This window comes from Dermacentor silvarum, chromosome 8 (assembly GCF_013339745.2).
Source record: "Dermacentor silvarum isolate Dsil-2018 chromosome 8, BIME_Dsil_1.4, whole genome shotgun sequence".
NCBI classification, from domain to species: domain Eukaryota; kingdom Metazoa; phylum Arthropoda; class Arachnida; order Ixodida; family Ixodidae; genus Dermacentor; species Dermacentor silvarum.
This window is the reverse complement of record NC_051161.1, coordinates 39347340-39371058: the sequence shown is the minus strand read 5'-3', so window position 1 is coordinate 39371058 and position 23719 is coordinate 39347340. Positions and strand designations below refer to the sequence as shown.

The following is a 23719-nucleotide window of genomic DNA, read 5'->3' as shown; positions in this document are numbered from 1 at the left end:
TGGACTATGGTACCTATCATATGTGACGTCAGCACTTCTGATTCACTGAGAGCGGCTACCATGTCCTGTCACAGCGAGCGGCATCGCTTTCTCTGTTTAGAATTGACCAGGATGCAACCAGCCTCGACCGCTCCGGCCGCGGAGGCTTAAGTGACCGTACCTGGTATCCTGAACCTAAGCAGAGCCGCAGAGCGAATCACGCAAGCAGAACACCTGCAGCCGCCAAGCAGTACGCTTCGTATATACAGAGTGTCTTCTTCTTCTTCTTCTTTTTTTTTTTTTTTAGCTGCACCACCTATGTATAGATTGCCTGTGACAGATAGCACGATCATAACTCTTTAGCTAAATTACTCGATGAGGTTACCATTACTTCTACGAGAAAGTAAGATCTGTAACTGAATGATTAACATAGTTACACTAATAAACTTCTTAACTAATTACTTTACGGCACATATTTCAATTTACGAATTGTAGCCGGTGAGTTCGCAAGGCGCATCTACTTGGAACGGATTCTCAGGACTACACCAGTTTCGAGATATTAATTGTCAAATTGTCCGTCGAAATGCATTGGCGTTCCAGTTACTTCTGTGTTTCAATGCGCAAGCAACGTTTTCTTTAAAAAGTAAGTGGGACAACAGCGTATCATTACCGCAAGTTTGACGGCCCATATCACGACACCAGTGCCATCCTAAAAATTCGTTCCAAGTCGATATGCCTTGCAAACTCACAGGCTACAACTCGTAGACTGAAATATGTTCTGCAAAGTAATTAATTAAAAAGTTGTTTAGTGTAATTGTGTTCATTATTCAATTAGTCATTTTGATTTCTCGTAGACGTAATAGCTGCCTCATAGAGTGATTTAGCTCAAGGGTTAGAACTGTGCTATCGGCCACAGGCAATTTTTAAAAATTTGGGGCAGCTAAAAATGAAAGCACTCTTTGTAGAGCTACAAAAACAGTTTCTAAAAGACATAACAGCGGCATAAAGGGAGGTCACGTGGAGATGACGTCAATTCCTCCGCCTTGTCGCGGGTATTTCAAATTGAGGAGCAGCAGCGCGTCCTTGGGCGGCAATTTTCTACGGGACAAAGTGATAATTTGTCACACAGAAAACTATGATAGACTTCTAGACGAATATTCTGTCGACCTAGCTTGACTTAATATTTTCCACGGTGTGTCGTCTCCTTTAAGAGTCTGGGTGTGTCCCGCCTTCTTATCGTTTTTTTTTTTTTAAGCAGTTTGGCACGCCTGTGGCACTCATTCCAAGCAGCTCACAAGTATACACAAGGCTAAAAACTCAAGTAACGCGACAAATGGCGTGTACACGCACGCGCGCCAGGTGCACACGGATACGCGTACTTGCTCCGGCAAATCCAGGCCCGCCAGTAGACAGTAAAAAATGTTTTGCAATTGGTTTCCCCTGATGAACTTGCGAAAAAGGAAATCGTTTCGTGGTCTGCGTTGTCTCGTACCAACTTTTCGAAGAGATGGTGCATAAAATCATCATAATAATAATAACAAGTCAAAAGAAACCAATGTCGTTATTTGCTATGCACCGAATAGCCCACTCGCCGGTCATTCTTGATTCCCACCTGCTTCATGTCGATTTCTTGCTCGTCCTTCGCAGTCCTGGAACTCATCCGAGCGTTGGTGGCGCTTTACGAAAACAACTATCCAGAAACTCTCAAGATTGGTCTACTTATAAACAGTAAGTTCACCATACGAGCTCCGCAACTGTGTTTTCTACTTCGCGTCTGCGCAAAAGTGCAGCATACATTCATGTAGTGCTTATTCTTTCTTGCGGTCGTTCTGTGCTTGTGTTTCTGCTGAATTTGATGTGTTTGTTGCAAGGAGCATGCCCCGAAAGCTATGTCTTCATTTTCAGGCTCTCCACATGCGGTACACTTATCTCTTAATCAGAAAAATGCTTAACATGCAAATTTCAGTGGACATAGCACAAAGCAATGACGAACAAAAAAAAATACGAACCCTACGCAAGTTAATGACTGGGAGAGTGCAGATTGACGACGCTAGCGAAAACAAGTCACAGTACTGTGCGAGAGCCCCTGCCAGGAGCCAACGCTTGGACGAGGTGTCGTGTCCTCGTCAGGGCCCTAATGAACCTGAAGATGACAAGCCCTCTTGTTGAAAGCCCGCCTACGACACTCAAATGTGACATTTTTTTTTTTACAATCTAAGCTAACCACCTCACAAACACTGTACGCCGCGAGCCATACAGCTTAATACATGCGTAGCCCCAGCCCGACACTTCTTATACATTTTCTGGTGCTGACCCTGTGCCAGTTGTCCCTGCCTCTACGCGAACGTCAAACGTATCCTGTTCACCCTGCCCCGCAGCCATCAGATTCGACCACTGCACCAACCCCCCTCTCCTACGCACTGACGGGCGTGGATAGCCTCAGCAGCTGACGTCCGACAGATGGATCTGATCTGCCTATCGAAGGAGTACCTTTAAGGTCTTTATCTGACCATGAGTAGTCATTTCCCTCTCTGTCTCTCGTGAAAGCATTGGCTCCAGGCTGAGGCTTCTCTTATTCGACCACTGTCGACCACTCCAAGTTTCCAACTTCCTGTGATCCCTTTGTCTTGTTGCGACATCGTAGATGTGTACTAAATAAGAACTGTGTATTTAGCAATCAGCTGCGTAACGTGCTTGTTTCGTTTGTAGACGTAACATCGAAAGTGGACAACTTCCTTGGCGTTACCTGTGTGCTAAGCTATACTATGGCGCTCTTTTCTGTTTCAGCCCCAGGCTTCTTTCCCGTATTCTGGAAGATTGTTCGGCCATTCCTCACCGAAAGAACTGCCAGCAAGCTGCACGTGTTCACGCGTGGTAAGTGCACTTGTCTGATGCTGGTTAAGAGGTACTGTGGATCAGCTAAGTGTACGCATGAAGCATCCACCGCCACATTTGGTTCCCAATGTATTGATGCAGATACGCCTCTCATTTAGAAGAAAAATTGCGCTCACTTCGCATAAAGATCGCCGTCAACACTGTCGTATCAACTTCATCTCTGAAATGCTTCATTAAAGTTGGTCGTGTGCTTGAATATGCTGGTTTTGTCACGAGATCACTGAAGCTAAACAGCGTTGTGCCCTGTTATCTGTTGAGAGTAAGATGGCGTGGGCTCGCCGAGTGGTGATGGCCGTTTCTCTGCAGCGTAACAGTTTAGGTGTGCGCCTCGAACGCGATAGTCGCGGTGTCCGCAGCAAGAGGTGGCCGCGTTCCTACCCGCAGCAAATATAATTCTTAAATTTAAAACTTGGTCATTCAACATTTCTACAGTTCCTATCAGCAATCTGGGTTCACGTCTGCCCATAGGCCCAGGCCTCAAACCGCTGGTCTCAATAAAGTTGTTTCACTCACTCACTCACTCACAGCGCTTGCTTTCAACTACTGTTTTTTCGCAAGGGCACGATATATATATATACATAACCGGGCGATCGAAAACAAAAACAAGAATGTCAACATTTAGAGGCTCACACGAAGGAACCGACTCGTGTCAAACAGCGTAATCGCAAGTTCCTAGGTAAACATCGAGATATCGCATCTTTTTCCTATAACGCCACCGAAGGCATTGCTCGCACACGTTCATTTTCTTTTCCAATGACATAAACCTCAATATTTTCTCTTGTCATTCTGTTTTGAGCCCCATTCAGTATAGTAGATTTTGTCAAAGACCGGGATGCAGCCGCAGTCCCGGCAATGCATGCCTTGATGTCTTGAAAACAACTTTTGCGGCATTGTAATCATGCCCTTTTAGCCTCTTGATTAATATAATGGCTTGTCTGACCGATATGCGCGCAATCGCACGACAAACGTATTAAACAAACAGCATTCTGTATGTAATTTACAAATCGCGTGGGGTGCCTTGTGGTACAGGCGGTCGTTTCTTCCTTGTCGAGTTTACTTTCTTGCAGATCCTCTGCAATCAGACAGACTACGTCCACTCCGTACCTTTTCGTTATCCTTTTCAGATTATGCGAGATGCTACGGATGTAAGGTAAGACCGCAACCTACCTTGCTATTGCCCTCATTCGAATTGACCGTGTACTTTTTACTGAAATCCTCCGCTACCGAGGTCAGCAGTCGCAATGAGTAACCAGGATCGTCTAGACGGTTGGCCTGGCCCCACAAATTTGTTTCAAAATTGCGGCCACATGACTTCATCAAATAATTATGAAAACGAGGTTGTATTACAGCGAGTTCTACCAGTTTCGAGTGTGCGGATGAGAATTGAGGCACTCGCTTATAATGCATCTCGGTTCATAGGTCCAGCAAACATTTTGTGGTGAAAAGTAGCAATGCCACAGCAAAGAAGGTTACAGTCATACCGTACATACGCATAATCTGGAAAGGATAGCGAGAAGAAGCAGAGTGGATGCAGTTTTACAGCGAAGCAGTTTATGGCTAGCCGATTCGTCCGTCTGTCGCCTGTATGCAGAAACTATCATCATCCGCAATGGCTCGAGTGTCGTCGTCTTCTTCCACCAGCTGGCTCCGTTGCCGCTCATCATTCCAGCGTAGAATTTCACTTCTCTTCTGTCGTCGTAATGGGAAGGCCGCGTTGTCGGGGGTATGAGCCATTGCTTAAGGGGGTATGAGCCATTCATTGTCTTACGTCACGGACAGATTTAATTTTGAAGCAATTTAATTTTGAAGAATCGCAAGCGGCAATGCGACAACGGCGCACTGCGGGTATGACGTCATTGACGTCGTTTTCTCCCTCGCAGCCGAACGTGTGTGTAACCGCATTAAGAAACACAAAGACGCATCCAATAATTGAGAAAGACTTTATTGAACCGTCGGGATTAACTCGGTGACAAACGCCGGGGCCGCACTTTTCAGCTTCGTTGGTTAACCATCTGTACCGAGTATCTGGGCGGTGATTTTTTTTTTTTTTTTTTCTGTTCCTGAATGATTGCAGAGGATCTGCAAGGAAGTAAACTCGGACAAGTACGAGACGAACGCCTGCATCATAAGGCACCGCGCGCAATTTGTAAATTACATACAGAATGTTGTTTATTTAATGTCTTTGTCGTACGAACGTGCGCATAACGGTCAGACAGGCCCTTGTATTAATCAAGAGGCTAAAAGAGCATTATTATAAGACCACAAAACTTATTTCAGGCCATTTAGGAATGCATTGCCAGGAGTGTGGCTGCGCCCCGGTTTTTGAAAAAAACTACTATGTTGAATCGGGCTGAAAGCAGAATGACAATAGACAATCTTGAGGTTCATGAAATTGGGAAAAAAAATGTGGTTGATCCCTCTTATATAGGAATCGGTATAGAACACGAAAGTGAAACGTGTCTTCACAGAAGTAGTGTAATGTTTATTGCACATTGATATATAATGTCTATTGGTGTTTTGTGGCTAAAGCGCCCTTAGGCGTTGATGCACCCACGCTGACGCCTGGTGGCACGTCTCCTCCATCACGACTACCAACGTCGATGACCATGAGCAACCGTCGTGCATATGGAAGCTGCACTACGCTGCACACGCTAGCACAACGCGAAAGACGAAGCACGTAACTGACACACTAATACAACGCGCAAGACAAAGCACGTAACTGAATCGTGACGGAGTCAAATCAGCGCGTACAGCGCGTCGTAATTGCAGCCTCCGCGATCAACTTCAGAAACATTTTCAGAGCTAATTGCGGAGGCCACGCTCCGCTGTGCTGAGTACGGTGAACGCCACCTAGGTGGCGTTGGTAGTGCTTCTTGATGCCAGCGTCCCTTCGAATGCTGGCATCGAGGCGTCGTAGTGCTGAGACCACCGAAGCGTTCACTGTCGGTGCGCGTTAGTGTCATAATGCAGTACTTCTCTTTTCTGCTCGTAGGCGGCGGCACCGCCCCGAGCAAGAGCGCGGGTACACGGAGGAGTGTTAGATATATAAGGCGCGTCTGTGTAGCTCTCTGCAAATGCGTTTGTGGCGCAATGGGTTAAACGCTCGGCGATCTATCGTCGCGGACCGAGAGGTCGTGGGTTCGATTTCCAAATTTTGCATGTTTGTGGAACTTTTTCTTCTGGTTTCTTTCTTTGTATTATGTTCTATGACGTATTTCCGTGACGGAAATACGTCAGTGAAGTCTTGGTGGACCCCGGCATAAAACACTTTCGTGTTAAAAAATGAAAGTTTGTGAGTGATGCCTTCGGTGGCGTTATAGGGAAAAGAGATAATGTTTCTCGAATTATCGAGATATCGGTTTACCTAGCAAGTTGCGATTACGCTGTTTGACACGAGTGGGTTCCTTGGTGTGTGCCTCTAAATGGTGACATTGTCGATTTTGTTTTCGATCGCCCGGCTATGTATATATATCACGTGCTTGCGAAAATAAAACTTATAATTTAAAGTTAGCGCTGTGTTTTGCGAAATTCTTCTTTGTGCAGTCGCGCTGCACTGCGTTATCATGAATCCAACTAATCAATCGTGAGCTGAAACTACATGTCTGGAGAACGATGTCAGGGAAGCATTTATGCAGATAAAGGCACGAATAACATGTCGTTTCTCCTCGGTGGAGCGTAACTGTCGTTCGCAGCCCAATTTCGACATTGCTTCCGACCTTGTGCGTCCCCGACCCACTTGCGAAGCATCGCGGGGACGACAGTGTTGTTGGCTCAACGCTCTGGAACCGATTTTTGCCGATTGTCCCACAGAACGGACTTGCTTCTCTGACGCCGCACGGTGCATGTTATAACGTTAGTTAGTTAGTTAAATTGGGTTTATTGGCGCAAAAGCGGCTTAGGCTTTGCTGCGCCAGACACAGGGTGTTTAAAAGTCAATGGTAGAAAAGAGTAAAACCTGCATTATTTGAAGTCTGTTCAGAAAGCCTACTTCATCTAAAAAATTCACGACATTTGTAAGAGGGACAAGGGGATCGTCTCCCAAAATGTGAGTGGGGTGTAGTGGTACCTGCAAATCGTATAGATCGTGGAAATGTCTTTGTCTTTCGATATTTGGGCATGTAATTAAAATGTGTAGTACAGTAAGTGATTCTTGACATTTATCACATACCGGCTCTGCTTCCTGTGTGAGTAGATAATTGTGCGTGAGGTGCGTGTGCCCTATTCGGAGTCTGGCTAATATTACCTCCGTAAAGCGTTCTTGGTGATAGCAGGTTTTCCGTTCACCTAGCACTGGTTTGATTATGTGTAATTTGTTATTATTGTTCATGTTCCACTGGCATTGCCATTTGTTATTTAGTGCTCTGCAAATAGCTTGAAGCCCGTCCTTCAAAGGTAGCTTTATTTTAGATACAGCTTTGTGTTTCGCATTAGCAGCACACATATCCGCCTTTTCATTTCCCGGGACCCCAACGTGACTTGGGACCCAGCAGAGACGAATTGAGTGGTTTTTATTTACGCGTGCCAGTGTGTGTAATATATGTCGCCGATGAGCGGTTTTTGATCTGACTTTGAGTTGAGGGCTTTAAGACTACTTAGGGAGTCGGTGTAGATGACTGCGTTCTTGTGTTTTGTATTTACAACTTCTTGCACTGCCATCCACAAGGCATAACATTTCCGCTGTGAAAACAGAAGCTAATAGCGGGAGTCTAACAGTCTGTTCCCATGTTCCTGATATGACCCTGCTTCCCACATAATCATGTGTCTTTGAACCGTCCGTGTAAAACTCGTTGTAAGTACTGTATGTTTCTTGTATTGTGCGGAACTCTTGTATTATGCGCTCCTGTGGAGTATCATGCTTTTTAAGGTGCGTTAGAGAAAAATCTAGAAATCGTGTAAAGTCGCACCAGGGGGATAATCTCGATGGCTTATCTGCAGCACGAAGTGCCTCTTGCACACCGAAATACAGTTGCTCACGGTGTACATGCTCAAGTGGCAATTTGGAAATTTTTGGTGATCCATTACGAGCAGACGTCGCGTGCGACCGAGAACAAAAGAAAAAAGCGCCCACTGTGGCCCGTCATTTTTTTCTCTTTTGATCGTCCGCAGCGCGCTTAGTCTACTGGCCATAATGGGATACATGCATATTTTTTTTTTTTTTGCGACATGTACCAACATGTTCGCGATACGCTAGGCACAACGGCCTGATGTGCGCACGCTCAGTTACAAGAAAATGTAACCGTGTTTATATTTACATAATTACCATGGTCAAATGAATAGCTGCGATTAGGTTAACACTATGGAGTTGTACCATATCAATTTAGACTGATAAAGCAGTCTTTCAGACATTAGCATGACGTCATGGATTTCAAAGTATGTTCTCTCACTTGGGACGCTGTGGCTCGGAAAGGGTTCTCGAAGCTTGCGGAGCTCAGTCTTTGGCTTATTTAGCATGCAGTGTAGAACATCTTTACCGATAAGCAATTAACTAGGCCCGTGCAAACGCCGACAACATCCACGACGACACAGCGTTCTATTACGGCAACGTCAAGGCAGCGCCGCCCACAGTCTTTCATTGTTTTGTATTTTCTGCCTTATCAAGCCTACCTCTCACGGCAAGGGAGGTTTTTTGGAATGTTTAAAAGAATAACTTACTCGTAGAGCGCGACTTGCTTTAGTCTTAAGTGTCCCTTTAAATGAGCATGACTGTGGTTGGCCGTTCACCGAGGTTCGGTTTATTCGCATGATCCTGTTATGAGATGCAAGTCGATTTGTTTTTGAGATGCTTTCAATGGGAAATAAGAAAAAAAAAGCATAAATGAGTAGTACCGTGGAAAACCCGAGGTGTTGACTTTTACAGAGGTGGAAAAGGTGCCGTGCAGATGTTTGAAAGAGGTTTTTATTTTATTTATTTTTTTGTTCAATTGTGCACGCAGATGGCTGGCAACAGGTTCTGCTGAAACACGTCGACCCTAGTCAGCTGCCGGCCCACTGGGGAGGCACGATTGTGGATCCCATAGGTGGTGCCCGCTGTACGCACGTGGTAAGTATAACATACGGCCTTGTTTATGAAAACTCTAAGTGCGAGATAAGAAACAAACCTGCTGCGACACCACACAACAGGCAGTTAAACTACAAAGTTGAATCGTATTTGTGCTGTCTTGCACTCTATATAAGCCGCGGTCTGCTGAGGAGCACAAAGTCATGCATCAGCTGCAAGTGAACTGCGTATACGCCCACCAAACACTGCTCGTGCTATTGGTTGTTGCTACTAGAATACAAATTAGGAAATGAAGCAACAAAAAGTAGGCCAAACGAGCCTTCGCGTAAGGTCGCGACTGGAACGTCTTGCGACAGTAAGCTAGTTCATGTTTTTTTTTCGAACGCACTGACATTGATGTACGTGTTGTTGCTCTCTAATCGCCACTTAAGGTGCCGTTTGACAAACTTGCGCTATCAAGGCGCAGATTTTACGCGTCTTGGCGGAACCTCAGTGCTTGCTGCCACGCGCTATTGGGGTGACGTCGAGGATGCCTTCATTGAATGACGTCTGTCAGCTTCTGGATTACGGGGCAGACCTTTGCGTTTTTTTTTTTTTTTTTTACAGTTTCTTGCTCCCACGTGATAAAACTTAAATAAATGGAGAAGGGTAGGCTTCTGAGAAGACAAGGACTAGATGCAAACACTGAGTTGATCGCAAGTGCAAATTTGCGTGGTTAGACATCTTGGAGGCGCATATGAGACACAAGAAGGTCTTGGACAAGAGGCTTCGTGAACGTCTGCAAACACAAAGTTGCTGCTACAGCAAGTGAAAAGTGCCTGCAGGACTTCGTCTATTGTGTGACTGAGCGGAAGTCCTTCGTTTAGGTGACGTTTTCAGCGCACGTAAGGGCTCTATATCGCGACGTTGCAGATTGGCCCCGGAGGCGAGCTTCCAGCTACTGTGTGGCGCGGCGGAGGCGGGCTGGCAACCGACCCCGAAGCCGTGAACTGCTTTTTGGAGCGGGGCGGCTCCATCGAGGTGCCGGTCCAGGTCGAGGCAGCGGGCGCCAAGCTTCACTGGCGGCTTCAAGCGCGAGACGTGGCCTTTGCCCTGTGGAGGACAAGCGGCGAAAGCCGCGTCCAGGTGCTTGGACCGCGAAGGATAGCCTGCGACCGGGACCCCGAGTGCGGACAATTGCAGTGCGAGGAGCCCGGAACATGTACGCATACTATGACCTCACGTTTCCTTCATGACGGTGACCGTGAAATTTTTCATAAGACCCATGTAGGCGAGAGCAGGGCGTGTCACATGGTATAAAATAGAACGGTCAGCGAGATAAAGGTCTCCGTGCATATACAAAGTAACGGCCGAACGTCAACGCCTGAAGCTTAGACGACTTGCGTCATGCTGCTTCTTGAACACCAAGGGGCTCAGAGTTCTAGCTTCAGAAGTCAATCACAGGACATAGCTGCGTCTTCACGAGAAACTTAGGCAAAGAGCACCAATTTCATCTAAATATCTAGATCGCTTGATAGGTAACCTTCTACTTGGATATTTTTAGCAGCTAAATAGGCAAAGAGTGAACTGTGCGCTCAATGCAAACGTATGGAGACAATCGCTTAATTGTATGCATGTAACAGCAGAAGTGCAGGATATGTACAGGTCTTTGTTGTCCCTCTCTCACCGCTACATTGTCAATAACTATCAAGAATCGGCCATGCTAAATTTCCCGTCCTTGTTGTCTTAAGAAGCTCTACGTATCGAGGTAAAGTCGCTCGTATTGTCTTGCTCTCTTTTCTTTCTTTTTTCAGACACGTTTCTCTTCGACAACAGTTTTAGCTGGTTCACCGGAAAGCAGCTCTCCTATGTGATACGAGTGCACCACGAATCCTTCGCCAGCGTCAACGACACCATCCAGTGCTGAAAAAGCTTTTTCATAAGATTCAAGATGTGTACAAAATGTGTTAAGATCCATCATAAAATGCGTCCTATGGACTGCGACGCCAGCATAACAGTATTTTCTCATTTCTACGACCCTTTCCTGTTTAAGTACGTGACAGTATATTTACCGTTGCATTCGCCACTTAATACGTTAAAAAAGAAAGGAAGTGCCGAGCACCATAAACAAAGGGTGCTCGTCATCACTTGGCCCTAAAGCCAGCTTAGTTCCTCAATGCCCCACACAGGACATTTAGGCCCATGCAGGCCTGCGCACCTGCTCAGGCTGACCTCTCTGTCAGTATTGCTAATGACATCTATCTCTCGCCCACCAACTACTCATTCAAACAATACAGCCCAATCCACTTTGTAGGCGCTGATACAGATTTTGCCGTGAATTTAGAACAATATTATCTCTCTGACGGCTGTGAGAGGGCATTCAAACGGATTCGTTGTAAGAATTATCGCAGCCTGCGCGCCGTTGAATCTTCTCTTATGTCGCGCGAACGAAACTAACGTCGATGGCGAACCATCGACGTCCTCGGTAGCAGGAAGGAAAGGGCACCTTATTGTCGAATTTGCCCTGTTATATACGTCACCTTTGGGGTGTAATTGGTTGGTTAGTTAAGGTGTTCGCTACAGGCGGCGTCAGCCTGGCAATAAGGGCCGGCAATTGCTCCGCCTCTTGGTCCCTTTCACTGTTCAATAATCTGCTACCACATGTCTATGAGTTCAGTCTGGTGTAGATAGGCGAGTGCAAGGCGTGAGACTTCCGTACGAACTATCCTCGGCCCTTGTGGGTTGGGCTTACTGACTAAACAGGCACAAGGTTATTTGATACATGGACAGACTCTTTTCCAGACAGCGTTATTTACCCGTAAAGTAGTCGCCGAGAGCATGGACTCTAAGGGCCCATTCACACTTGCGACTAGGCGAGGTCGCGCGACCGATTGCGACTGGCGACCAGAAAGCTACTCAAGACGAACGATGTTCACACTGAGAAATGCGACCGACAAATGCTAAACCGAAATGTCTCACGATATGCCGTTCACGTCTGCTTGAAATGTCATCGCCGCGTAAAATAAGCGTCAGTGTATACGGACATCCTGTTCCTTCGCATCTGATTGGTTCAGCTGTTCTGCGACTGCGGTCGCGCGACTGAAAAATCGAGCAGGGCGCGACTGGCCCGAAACGGTCGCATTTCGAGAAAAGCGACCATTTGCGACTACTTGCGACTGGTCGCTTTGCGACTAACTTGGTCGCGCGACCTCGCCTAGTCGCAAGTGTGAATGGGCCCTAAGGCTAAAGAAAACGCCACGACGTCAACTAATGTCCATATAGAAAATCTCGCCGAAAGGAATGGATTCAGGGTTCAGGCCTTGGCCCGTTCCTATTTGCTGGTGTTGCTTCTAAGCGAATATACGCGTCTTCAAGCAGAACATTCTCACGTTTAGAGGGGAGTGCACTACGTAACAGCAGCGTCACTTCTTCCTCAGAAGGTGCAGCCCCGTCGAGCTCTCCCTGGATAAGCGACCACGCCCTATCCATAGATCTTCGCCACAGGTTTTTTGCGGCCCTTTTTCTCCCTTACAGCAGACAACTTTGCTTCTCGCGAGGGAATATTCCATACCTTTTTAATTAGTACCCCTTGTGAATATTCCTTGTCACTCCAATCCGTAATACGTTGTCGTCTCCGCACCGCATCAGAAGCGAATGAAATTTCTGTCGCGCCATTCGCATTTCTACCGACAACACGGGATGTTACCGACCCTGTCCGCATTCATCAATTCCATCTCTGACGTCATTAAGCCATAATCACCATCGGCTTTTGACAGCGTGAGAACCATCGCAGATAGCTCGAAATGTTTTACCCAGGCACTGCGGTTCGTCTTCTATTTATTACAGATATCTTCACGAAACATCTCCAGTGGTATCAAGCTCGGCGAACAGCAAATACATCGAGTGTAGTGCTCACAGCTAGTAAACATTCAAAATAAAACAGCTCCCATTTTCAGTCTGAAGGTCATTTCGTCGAAGGATCGGGCATGCGACGACCAGCACAATATGCCAGCCTTAAAGCACGTCAGATATCTTTAGTTTCTATTTTCTTGGCGTGCCTTGTTCGGAACGATCTAATACGTAGAACGATGAATGAAGCGTACCTAGCAGTTCTGGTTTCCACCTAAGCTCGAAGCCATTTCAGACACTGGACTTGACTCGGGTATAAATTTCATTTAATCATCATTAACATTAAAAACAACGATAAGACGACATGCATGATTCATGTATACAGCACTCTGCCTATCAAAAATACACAACTGTATGGTATATATAACGATGCGAGACTTTAAAGGCAAGGTCCCTATCTCGCTCTAGCAGCACTTCAAGTGAACGAAAACGCTGCATGACCTCAGTTTGTACACAGCTGCCCGCTCACTCTTCTGGCTGCCACCACGGGCTATCTACTTCACAATACTGCAACAAATGACCTTTGCTTGAACTTTACAGGCCAGAACGACCTAGTGACTGCGCCATCGATAAGCTTGCCCGACGTGCACTACTGCAACGCCGCAGCTGCCCTGCTGACGTCCTAAGAGCTAGTCGCCTGCGCACGAGCACTCGCCAATCCTTTTGAACGACGCTTCCTCACTGAAGCAGTCTGAAAGGCTTAAGCTTGGTGGCTGGGTTTTGTGCGAGTTCTCCAGCTGGCGGTCAACAGGCCGATGGTGTTGAATTGAAGGCGAGTGTCGCACTGCCAGACGTGAACGAGAAAACCGAGCCGAAGCTGAAACTTTGGAATGCTGCTGCAATACTAGCAGGCGAGCCGTCATCGGACGTGGTGGCAGCGCACCACCCACTCAGCCACGGGGTTCTCCGCGCGTACGGCAGTTACATTGGTGTTGTGCTCCAGTTGGCGCCAACCTGTGAAGGAAAAAAAAAAGTTACAGTGACGTTTCACTTCGTGAACGCGGGTCACGCACAAGCGTATGGGCGCCGCGAACATGCACAGCGAATCACCGCAACGTCGAAGCACAAACGGAAAGGGCGGGAAAACTACATTGATCTCGACGGTGCACGCCTGGTGTGCCACAGGGAAAGCGCATATTGGTGGTGGGTGGGATAACTTTATTGCAAGATCCTGCGGGCTACGGGGCGCAAGGCCCGATAGAGCGGGCTACTCCCACGTTGGGACCGAGAGTTTTAGCTCCCTGGCCGCATCGTGGGCTCGCTGGACGGTCCAGAGCTGTTGACCGCCAGGTCCGTGCTGCGTAGTGCTTCTTGTAGCCAGGCGGAGTCTTGATTCTTGTTTGCGTGGGTCCGACCACACGGCCAGAGTAAGTGACGTACGTCTAGTGTACGCAATTTTCGCAATATGATGTTGTGTATAGCTCAGGCGTGTAGTGATGTAGTCTGTTCTGCGTGGGGTGCGTGTTGGTTTGAAGCATTCTGAAGGTGATGACTTGAGGCCCGGTGAGCTTATTGCGAGGTGTGCTGTATACTCTGCGGTGTAGATAAAAGTGCTTTGTGACCTCGTTGTATGTGGAGGGAGGGTCCCGATTCTCGAGGGGATGGTCACGACCAGAATAGGTGGCGTCGCGGACGGTTTAGGTCTCACGCGCTCCTGTGAGCCATCTCATTGAGATTGGGAGGGGCGTCCTCGATCTCTCCGAGGTGTGCCGGGAACCAGCAAATCGTGTGATGCTGCAGCGGTGCGGCATCTACGCTTGCGCGTAAAGAAACGTGAGTTAGATGCTAAAGTGAGTCTGCTCTCACACTGACAGCTAAAGATGAACAACAACGCGGTTGCCACGGGTTATAAACTATACATATTATTACAGTTATAAACTACACTTTGGTTAAGCACCGTACGCGTAATGCGATAGATGTGGGTTGGACTCCCGCAAGCGGCAAATTGTATTTTCGTGCACTTTCGTTTCCCCGTTTCCTTATTTTTTTTCTGCATTTGAGATAAACATAACAGTTAATTTCCCCTGTGCTTTCTCTGGCGTCATTGTCTGTTGTCTTTAGATGGTTGTAACTAACAAAATAATCGAGCCCGTATGATTTCCTGATTTTTCTCACTAGTGGTTCAAGTTGAGCGAGATTATATTAGCATTGTTACATGTTTTGCTCGACATCGCAGTTGGCACTTCCACGTTTGCAGAGCTTTAATCACGAGATTAAATCACCTCAGCTTCAAGTGATTGTGTACTCTGCAAGTGTCTGTGTTAATGCTATGGGTCTGTTGGCATGACCAGTCAAGTCTGCCAACCCTGCACCGTCCAATTATTTTCCTTGGGAGCTGTGTTAAACATTATCTTTTACGTTAGGCCACTGTCACACGCCTTGTGAACCACACCACTGCTTTCTTCGTGAGCGGCCAAGGAGAGATGCTGCAAAGAGCGTGTGCCGAGCTTGACATTCGTGTCAAAACATATAACAAATAGCGGACAAACCAATAATTTTAAGGTACGATTACTGAACTTAGGGAGCTTGTGGTCCGTGTCGTGCATTTATTGATATCTTATGACGTTTTAATGTACAACCTCTTGAAACCTCATAAACAAACACCATCCTTTTCAAAGGGGCCCCAATGAGGTTTGCGCTCATAGCAAACAAGATCCCAGCAAACAAAAGCCTTAATCCCTGCAATTCTCCGTTGGGAGAAATTAAATTCTTGGCTTTTACGTGCCATAACCACGATCTGATTACAAGGCACTTAGTGGGGTGCTCCGGATTAATTTTGGCCTCCTGGGTTTGTTTGACGGGCACTTAATGCACGCAACATGAGCGTTCTCGAATTCCGCCTCCACTGGGATTCGAGCCCGCTACCTCGAGCTCAGCAGTGCAACGCCGCATAGCCACTGGGCTGCCGCGGCGGATCTGCGTTGGGAAGAAACAAATGAGTCCCTTAAACACAAGCTCGTATTGTGTTTACCCAGCAGGCAGCGTCATTTCCGTTTCGCGTAGTTGACCCATGACCTGTTCGGGCTGAGCTGCCGACTGGATGGCCGATTGAACCGTCAGCGAAGGATCGTCAAAAACAAGATTTTCTGAGCCAAGCAACAGCACGAGGCAGATTGGAAATATAAACAGCGCAAAGAAAAGCAGGAGATCGCGTACCTATATATCCGCCAACTTCGTAGAGCCAGTGGTATTGTAGAAAGGTGTTGACGTCGCTCGCGAAACGACTGTCGCATATTCGGAATGCATATTGTAATCTACAAATTGTAGCCGTGGAGTTCGAAGGCCTCCTGCGAATTCCCGGAATGAACCGCTTTCGAGATTTCCCGAACTTTGCGACCGTTCCAGTAGTTTCTTAACAAAACCCTTTACTAAATTAAGAACGCCAATGCATTTTTAAAAACGGGTCTCACGAGAATCAGTGGATCCGTGCTCCACGGCTACAAAACAATAGGCCATCAGGTAACTAGTTAAAATAATTAGTGATTTTTGTTAATTAGTTGATTATACATTTCAATTTTTTGCGCAAGTAATGTCCGCCGCTTCGAGTAGACCGGCTCAAAAACTAGAATTGGGATATCTGCCACAGGTAAACATTAAGAATTTTTGAAAGTGTTCGCTGGAACACCCTGTATAATAAGTACACTACACACTTGGACTCATACAGCACCTGCTGTTCAGGTAATAAGTTGCTTTAACTAAATGATATCACGACGTTTGAAAACTTGCCAGCTCATTAATTATGTCTGTTATATAAAACTAAAGTGTGAGCCGCGATCCTTTCCCCATTTACATTTGTCGCTTGCATTCAAAAAGCGTTTGCTCGAGAAGCGTGCAGGAGCGGCAAGGGGGTTTAAGGATTGAAATGTCATCGAATTATATGAGGCTGTCTATCACGACCGGCGCACGAACCTATTTTGGTGACAGTGCACGAACAATGACAGCTAATGACAAGCCAATCAGCAAAGTCCATAACATTGGACGGCAGTCACTTTGCTACCAAATCTGCGCCTCCGGGAAAGTTACGTTGCGGTTCTTTCCGGAAGGCAATGTGTAGGTGGCGTAACTCGCAATTACTGCAGCAATCGCTGCTGCACCCTCACAATCGAAGGGCAATATACACATTCAGTATGGTGTGGCGAATGTCCCCTAGAAAGCTTTGGTTAACGTTACAATTCCTTGAGGCTTGTTACTGCGCTTAGCGGACAGAGCTAGTTATTATAGTTTAGATAGATATAGGAGCCTCAATGCAAAATGTTACGTTTGAAATACGAGTGTACGTCACGAAACGCCCGCAAAAATAAAAGTTTAAGGTTGAAACAAGAAACACCGCCCTTATTGCTTCTCCCCGGAAGTGACGCATGACCTAGAAGGCGCGGCTCCTTGACATGACCTCCGAGATTAGGCGGCGCCCGCAGCCTCCGAAAAATCTCAGAGGCGACTGCTGGGACTTACGTCACAGTCGCTAACCACCAGGTGCACGCTTCATCACTTTAGATGCTGTTTAGAGGATACCAATAAGAAAATCATGCAACAACCAGCCTTGCGGACATGCCAAGACTGCTTCGATCAGTAGTATATATTAGTCACTTATATTACCAATTTAGCAAAAGTTGTTTTTCGATGTAGTCCTGTCAATGCAACGAGATGGTCGCACATTTTGTTGGTGCCCGTCCTCAGAACAGTGTACAATGCTCTCTATGTACGCTGGACATGTGGGATTACCGTCCACCACGGGGAAATTCATTCGCCGGCCCCGACCAGCGCCAGTGCGGACGCTGCTGAACACTGCACTGTACTTCTAAGAAGAGCGCAACGAGCCAGGATAACAAGACAGGCCGTGGCAGTTCCTGCGATGTTTTGCATCTAACGCAAACAGTTCGCTATTGCCGTTTTTCTTTTTGTTAATTTCAATCCCCTATGTCCCCTTTCTTTTTTAACAGCGAAGCTGTTTAGGCTAGCCGTAAAAAGTATGGTGTTTCACAGAAAGCCAGCCGAGCTGTAGCCATGGCAACCAGCGACGCAGCAGCTGCTAGAACACCTGGCGCAACCTACCGCCTGTGCACTGCGCACGCGCCGACAGCGAACGCGTTTCCCGCGTTCGCGCCGGGGAAACGCGGGCGACGTCAGCAGCAGCTCGGCAGCAGCTCAGAGACACTGCGCGCAACTGGTTCCCGCCGCCGCGCCGAGATCTGCGCATGCGCTGCGATAACGATTGGATCTGCGCATGTACTGACCTTGAGGCAACAGCTATGTAAGCGTGTGCGCGGCGACGCTCGATCAGTAGAAGCCATGGGACGCGCAAAGATAGTTCGTACTCCCGAAGAAGAGGTCGCGCTTCGCGATAAATTCCGGAAAATGCTGGAGATGACTTGGTAGTGTTTAGCCTAGCCCAAAAGCCAGGACTAGCTAGGTGCCCATCAGCTCCGCTGTCTCTTTAGCATTGCGCCTTCAGTGGAAGCTACGCTATTTTTTAGCTTAAAATTAGCCCATCTAAACTTTTTAACCTTAGCGCGTATCCATCAACCTATTTTATCACTACGACGTTGACAACTGACCCATGCGGTGATCCTTTTCCGGTGGCAATGTCCCTCTTGCGCGCCTCGAAGTGCATGGCCAGGAAGACTTCGCCCACCACGCTGCCGGCAGTTGTGGCGTCATTCAACGCCACCTGGTGCGTCGTGCCCGTCTGTCCCTCGTGGTCGACGCGCACACGAAAGGGCACCTGCGCCGATCGCGTATCGAGTTCGGACATCGTCGGGTCGTGCAGAGATATTCAGACATAATCGCTCGATTAACAGACGCCACAACATAATAAATCAACGGCAGAACGTATACGGTTTTTCCATACTTACACAAATGCGCGATAAGAGCTATCGCATAACACACAGAAAAGGCAGATCAATGTACAACTACATATCAAGTGCACACATACGCAAAAGGGGGCGTGTAATCGCGCATTATTCTGTCTCTCAAGCTTTCTTTGTTGGATATGAAAAATTAGTACCGTATCTCGCACGGCTCATCTATAGGATCGCCCTCTCTGCGCATAACAAGCGTAGCTAGTAGCATTCACTATAGCACTGTGACAACTCCTCCTTTCAGCAGCGTTATGGGCAGGTGTGCAAATATGGTGAGCTGTTTCACTCTTACGTACGTGCCGAGTTTGCTACGCTTCTATAATAGTACGTGACGTGTTACGCAAAGAGTGAAAGCTGGAAAAGAAAGCAGTAGCCAGCAGAACTATAAATATATCATGACCGCAGTTTAAGACTCACATTAGGGCTACGTTTAAGACTACACATTAATTTGCTTTTTCAACCAATAACCACACGCATACAATCATAAACATACAAACACACGCAAGCTTTCTGTACAACTCCAGCACTCAACAGTGGCTTGCCCGTTATATCTAATGTACACACAGGATAGGCACCGAAAAGCACGAGTCTAACTCAAAAAGAAGAAAGGAATGACAATGACGATGATGGTGGTTGTAGAAGGAATTAGGGCACTAGTCGTTTATCGGAGAAATTTTCGGGGAGGACTCCATGCCTTTGAGTTTGAACGCACACAAAATGACCTGTCGGCTGCCTTCGGCCCTAGAAGGAGAAACGAAACACGTCATGCACGCTTCAGATAAAAGCTCCGCTGCAACGCAGAAAACAAAATTGTTCATGTTCTCTGTGAGACAAGAGCTTGAAGTCTTCGAAAATGGGGGCTGTTAAACCTTTTGTGGAAGGAATGCCCAGATTACATGTTTCAAGCCGTTTCAACAGTTTGTTTTCAACATTGGACATGTAATAAAAAAAAACAATAATGTGTCAGCGGTAACTTGTTCTTGACAGCTATAGTGCGAAGAAAGCAGCCACTAAATGACGCCAGCACGTTTGCTCGCACATTCGAATATTTCGCCATCGTCATACACTCGATAACGAGCACTACGCCACAGTTCTAATACGCAACTAAAGGTAAAAGACGATGCAGAAAAATATGAAAGCTTCGCGGAACCGAGTTTGTGCTGGAGAAAATGGACTTCGCACTTACGTCTTCATTCTCCCGCGGTTCAAACCATGAGGCACGATCTTTTCGTTGGTGCCTTTTCTTCTGAAAAGAGAGAAGCGCGCGTTCAGAACAAACGTGCCGCGTGAACATGCCGATGTCAGCGCTTTATTCACCTTGTTTTCCTTTGCATGCTTCTTCTCGTAATGTATCCTGTATTCCAAACGAATCTGGCCCATGAATTGCGACGGCACCTGAACATAAAATACAGAGAGCGACATCTGTGTACACCAATTGGAAGCTATATTCAGCGCAACCTGTACTTTTCGAGAACGTTATAATCCTATAGGCCTAACCACTCATTCAGCAAATGATTTTAACGTATTTTACACAGCCTTCCATCAAAACGTTGAACAAATAATGAGGTCAGCAATACCAAGAATCGCTACTTCGAAGTTTACAAATTCAAATAGCGTGTATGCAACGCTACGTTCGCTACGTCTACGTGTGAAATCCCCATCATGAAAAATCACATTTTGTACGTTTTAGCGCAACACCACGAAGTCACTGGCCCACTGTAGAAGGCCCACTGGCCCCAAACGTAGAAGTCAGACCGTCTTGCCGTTTCGGAAAGAGAAATTACTGTTGACATGCTTCCAGACGTCGCCGACAAATCAGGGCGGAGGTGTATAACAGTTTAGCAGGTTTTCTTTACTTGTGGAGGGTCTGCTAGCCTGCAAAAATTCTCAGGCGTGCATGCATTACCACGTCTGGCAGCAGAGAAAGAGAGAAAGTGAAATGATATGCGAGAGACACGGAGGTTTACCGGAAGACAAACATCCACCATTTCGCTATCGTGCAGTGGCAAAGATGCGAAAAAGGGACCACAAGCATCAACATTTGCTCAAAATGGGGATCCACAGAACTTGGGAACGGCTGTCACCGACAGCGCTTCACGCAAGCGATCGAGTCATCGAGCACTTACAATCCACAACAGCTGCTGGTACCAGATGAGCATCCGCGTGACGTTGGTGGCAGCTCGCGCCACTCGCAGGTTCTCCTCTGTCGCCTTGCGCCGCTTCGGGGCGAACAGGTTGGGCGCGATGATCATGGCCACGTTTTGCACCGACATCCGGTTCCGGCCGTCTCGCTCCGTCACGTCCGCCAGGAAGTTCATCAGAGCCTGTGGGCAGATACCGCGCAGGGCACTCTCATCGGGTGTATATATGGTGACTCAATTCTCAGCGCCACTGTGTACAGGGTACATATATAGTCAAACCCTTTGATGGGAACCCCGCTCCTCGCCGTCGCGTTGTGTTCAGAGCAATTCTCAGATCCCGTAAAGTGGCTCAAAATTGACCTGCCGAAAGTTGCGCGGCATAAACGTGTCTTCGCGATTGTTACGAATTTCAGAAGCGTTTCTACGAGCGCCCGCTCTACATGTTAGGTCACCATATCAGCGTTTTCAACATCCAGGGATTGGAATTATCTTGCGAGAAGCAGCGTACCGAAAATTAATAGTCCATTGGGGAAACCCCTGTAGTCCAGTGCATGCCTGAAACAGCTTGCAAAGACATGAAGCGATGTATACGATGACACCAAAATCTCTTCCAAGAGCTATGGTTACCTCAATTTTACGAGTAAATTAGGTGTCAGGAAAGATCAGTGTAACGCCATGACGACAGGAGCCGTGGCACGAGTCCAAGAAGAAACCACTCTCCAACAGGTGGTTGGGTAGACAGCTATTATTTATTCTTGACGAATGTCATGCTTCCCAGGGTACAGATCAATTCGAGAGATCGTTTTTTCGCAGTCCACAATTTCAGTCCACAATTTTTTTAACTAATCAAATGAAATCAAGACACTGGGAGCTGGCCTGCAGTTAGGTTATAATCAAATAGGTGACCACGAAACACGACGTGCATGTTCTTGCGTGACCACCTCCAACTATAAAAACAGTCTTCCCCGATGCAATCTTCGCGCTGTTCGACAGCATACTAAGGCTTCCCGACGAACATCAGAATATTAAATTCCAGTGCCAACGGCAATGATACCCCAATCCATATCTATACTTCGTGACAAATTTCAGTGCAGCCAAATGAACACAGTGCATTTTTTTAACCATGTTCACGGCTACGAAGCCATCTTAACCAGCCCAATGAATGTAGAGCAAAGTCGTTTCAAACCGGAGACAGAGCACGATGTGTAGTCACATTATGCAATGCCCTCATGGGCATTGCATAAGAGAGAAATATAGTGACTATAAGAACGCATGTGCAGTAAAAGATCACTAATCACGACGACTCTCTAGCGGTTTTTGTTTCTTGTTTCTTTACAGAAAAAGTATTTCTTATATTATCAACAGGTAATGAGGTATACAATGGTTCCGAGCCATAGACAGCCAATGTGCTTACCAGTAACGTGGAACGATTTGCTTCTGGCAGCAGCAGCACGAGAAGGTTGAGGGCTTTGATCTGCTCCAGCAGGGTAGGAATACCTGTAGCAGGAAAACGCACAAAACTATCTATATGTCGCTAATACGCGTGACTCTTGACTAAAAAAAAAAGACAAAAAAAAACATACAGAGAAGTCAGTCTGTTTGGTTTACTGCTTATATCAAGAGCTGGGATATTTTTACTCTATTTTACGTCTTCAGGCATAGAAACACAGTCGACTTCATTGTGTACCACTGTCTCTAGCTTGCTTACGGAAGCATTTACGCTCCATCACGTGTGAAAAACATTACAGGGTGGGCTAATAACCGAGGTACCATAGCACAACTATATGACTATCTGTAGGCTAGCAATGTTTTGAAGACAGTGTGTGTGTGTGTCCTGTCACATATATTGTTCCGCGCTTCAAATCACACAGTTTGTGTGTGGTGGAAGTATTGCTAAGCGCCACGTGAACAAACAACCCTTCCTCACCTTCGACCTGCAGGAAGGCCTCGGCGTACTTGTTGGTGAGCAGCGGCTCGGGCAGGTTTCGCAGGAGCTGCTTCAGCATGCCGGCAACTTCGTGCACGCCAAAGCGACTCAGCACTGCTCCGAGCTGCTCGGGGTTACGACTCCCGTTGTAGCACGACTCGAGTTCAGACCGGAGCGCCTGCACAGAAGGTTGCACGCGTTCGTGGCATGCACTGAAACCGAAGTGACGAAGGGTCTTTCTCATCCTCAGGTCTTCTATTACACCTTCAGATTACCACTCGGGCTATCGCGGTGTCAACAGTTTTATATCGTATGTGACTCGGTGCTGCGTTTATATCGATCCTTATTCGTTCTTTATTGAAATGGCCGACGGTAGTAACTGTGACACCTGCCACTGTAACGAGAAAGTCACGCAGCTACATTGTATCTATTCACATTACTGTGCGGAGATGTACGCTTTAGGCGCCCCGATTGACGGGCAGATCCAGTCGGCCACTGTCACGGCTGATAATGAAACGACAGCGGCTACGACATGCGTTGCGTTGAAGACTTCCAGTGCTCTACAGTGTTTAATTCGCTCAGATACGATAGGCTGTTTTTCTGACGGTTATCCAGTACGTCGCCTTCCTCTCTCTCTCTCTATCTATCTCTCTCTCGCACATGTTTGGACTTTCCAAAAGCGCACGCGCATTGGTGAAGGTCTTCGGTGAATTGCGCATTGGTGTTCTTCTAATAAGAACTTCAAAGACGACTTGCCGGGATGAAGACGTCTACGCGCAGCTAATATTACCATAGCGCAGCTTTCAAGAGGGCTTGATATGCCTAACGCTTGCTATTCAAGGCGACTTCAGGTCGCTGGACATGTAGTGACATGAGTGTAGGAATGAAACACGAACTCAGACGGAACAACTGCCGCACCAAGACGGCAGGTTCAGCACAGATGTCGCGAAGCCGTCGCCAATCGGTTAGATGGCGTAAACAAAGACCGCTGCTGGCCCACTGAAACTTGAGCCAATCACAGCACCGACAGATG

At 47.1% G+C, this 23719-nt stretch overlaps 2 protein-coding genes across 2 annotated transcripts in view; one reads left to right on the top strand and one right to left on the bottom strand.

Annotated features, from left to right (window-relative positions):
• LOC119461060 (SEC14-like protein 4) overlaps window positions 1-12867 on the top strand; it is a 30061-nt gene extending 17194 nt beyond the window's left edge. Inside the window, exons 8-12 of the mRNA XM_037722238.2 lie at window positions 1627-1707; window positions 2767-2853; window positions 8808-8914; window positions 9785-10073; window positions 10666-12867. Coding sequence (XP_037578166.1) covers window positions 1627-1707; window positions 2767-2853; window positions 8808-8914; window positions 9785-10073; window positions 10666-10778 — 677 coding nt within the window. The 3' untranslated portion in view covers window positions 10779-12867. The remainder of the gene's footprint in view (window positions 1-1626; window positions 1708-2766; window positions 2854-8807; window positions 8915-9784; window positions 10074-10665) is intronic.
• Window positions 12868-13009: 142 nt separating this feature from the next.
• LOC119462084 (rho GTPase-activating protein 18) overlaps window positions 13010-23719 on the bottom strand; it is a 229414-nt gene continuing 218704 nt past the window's right edge. Inside the window, exons 11-18 of the mRNA XM_049672539.1 lie at window positions 22687-22864; window positions 22174-22256; window positions 20745-20942; window positions 19936-20013; window positions 19805-19864; window positions 18316-18482; window positions 15917-16014; window positions 13010-13714 (exon numbers count right to left, since the gene is read on the bottom strand). Coding sequence (XP_049528496.1) covers window positions 13620-13714; window positions 15917-16014; window positions 18316-18482; window positions 19805-19864; window positions 19936-20013; window positions 20745-20942; window positions 22174-22256; window positions 22687-22864 — 957 coding nt within the window. The 3' untranslated portion in view covers window positions 13010-13619. The remainder of the gene's footprint in view (window positions 13715-15916; window positions 16015-18315; window positions 18483-19804; window positions 19865-19935; window positions 20014-20744; window positions 20943-22173; window positions 22257-22686; window positions 22865-23719) is intronic.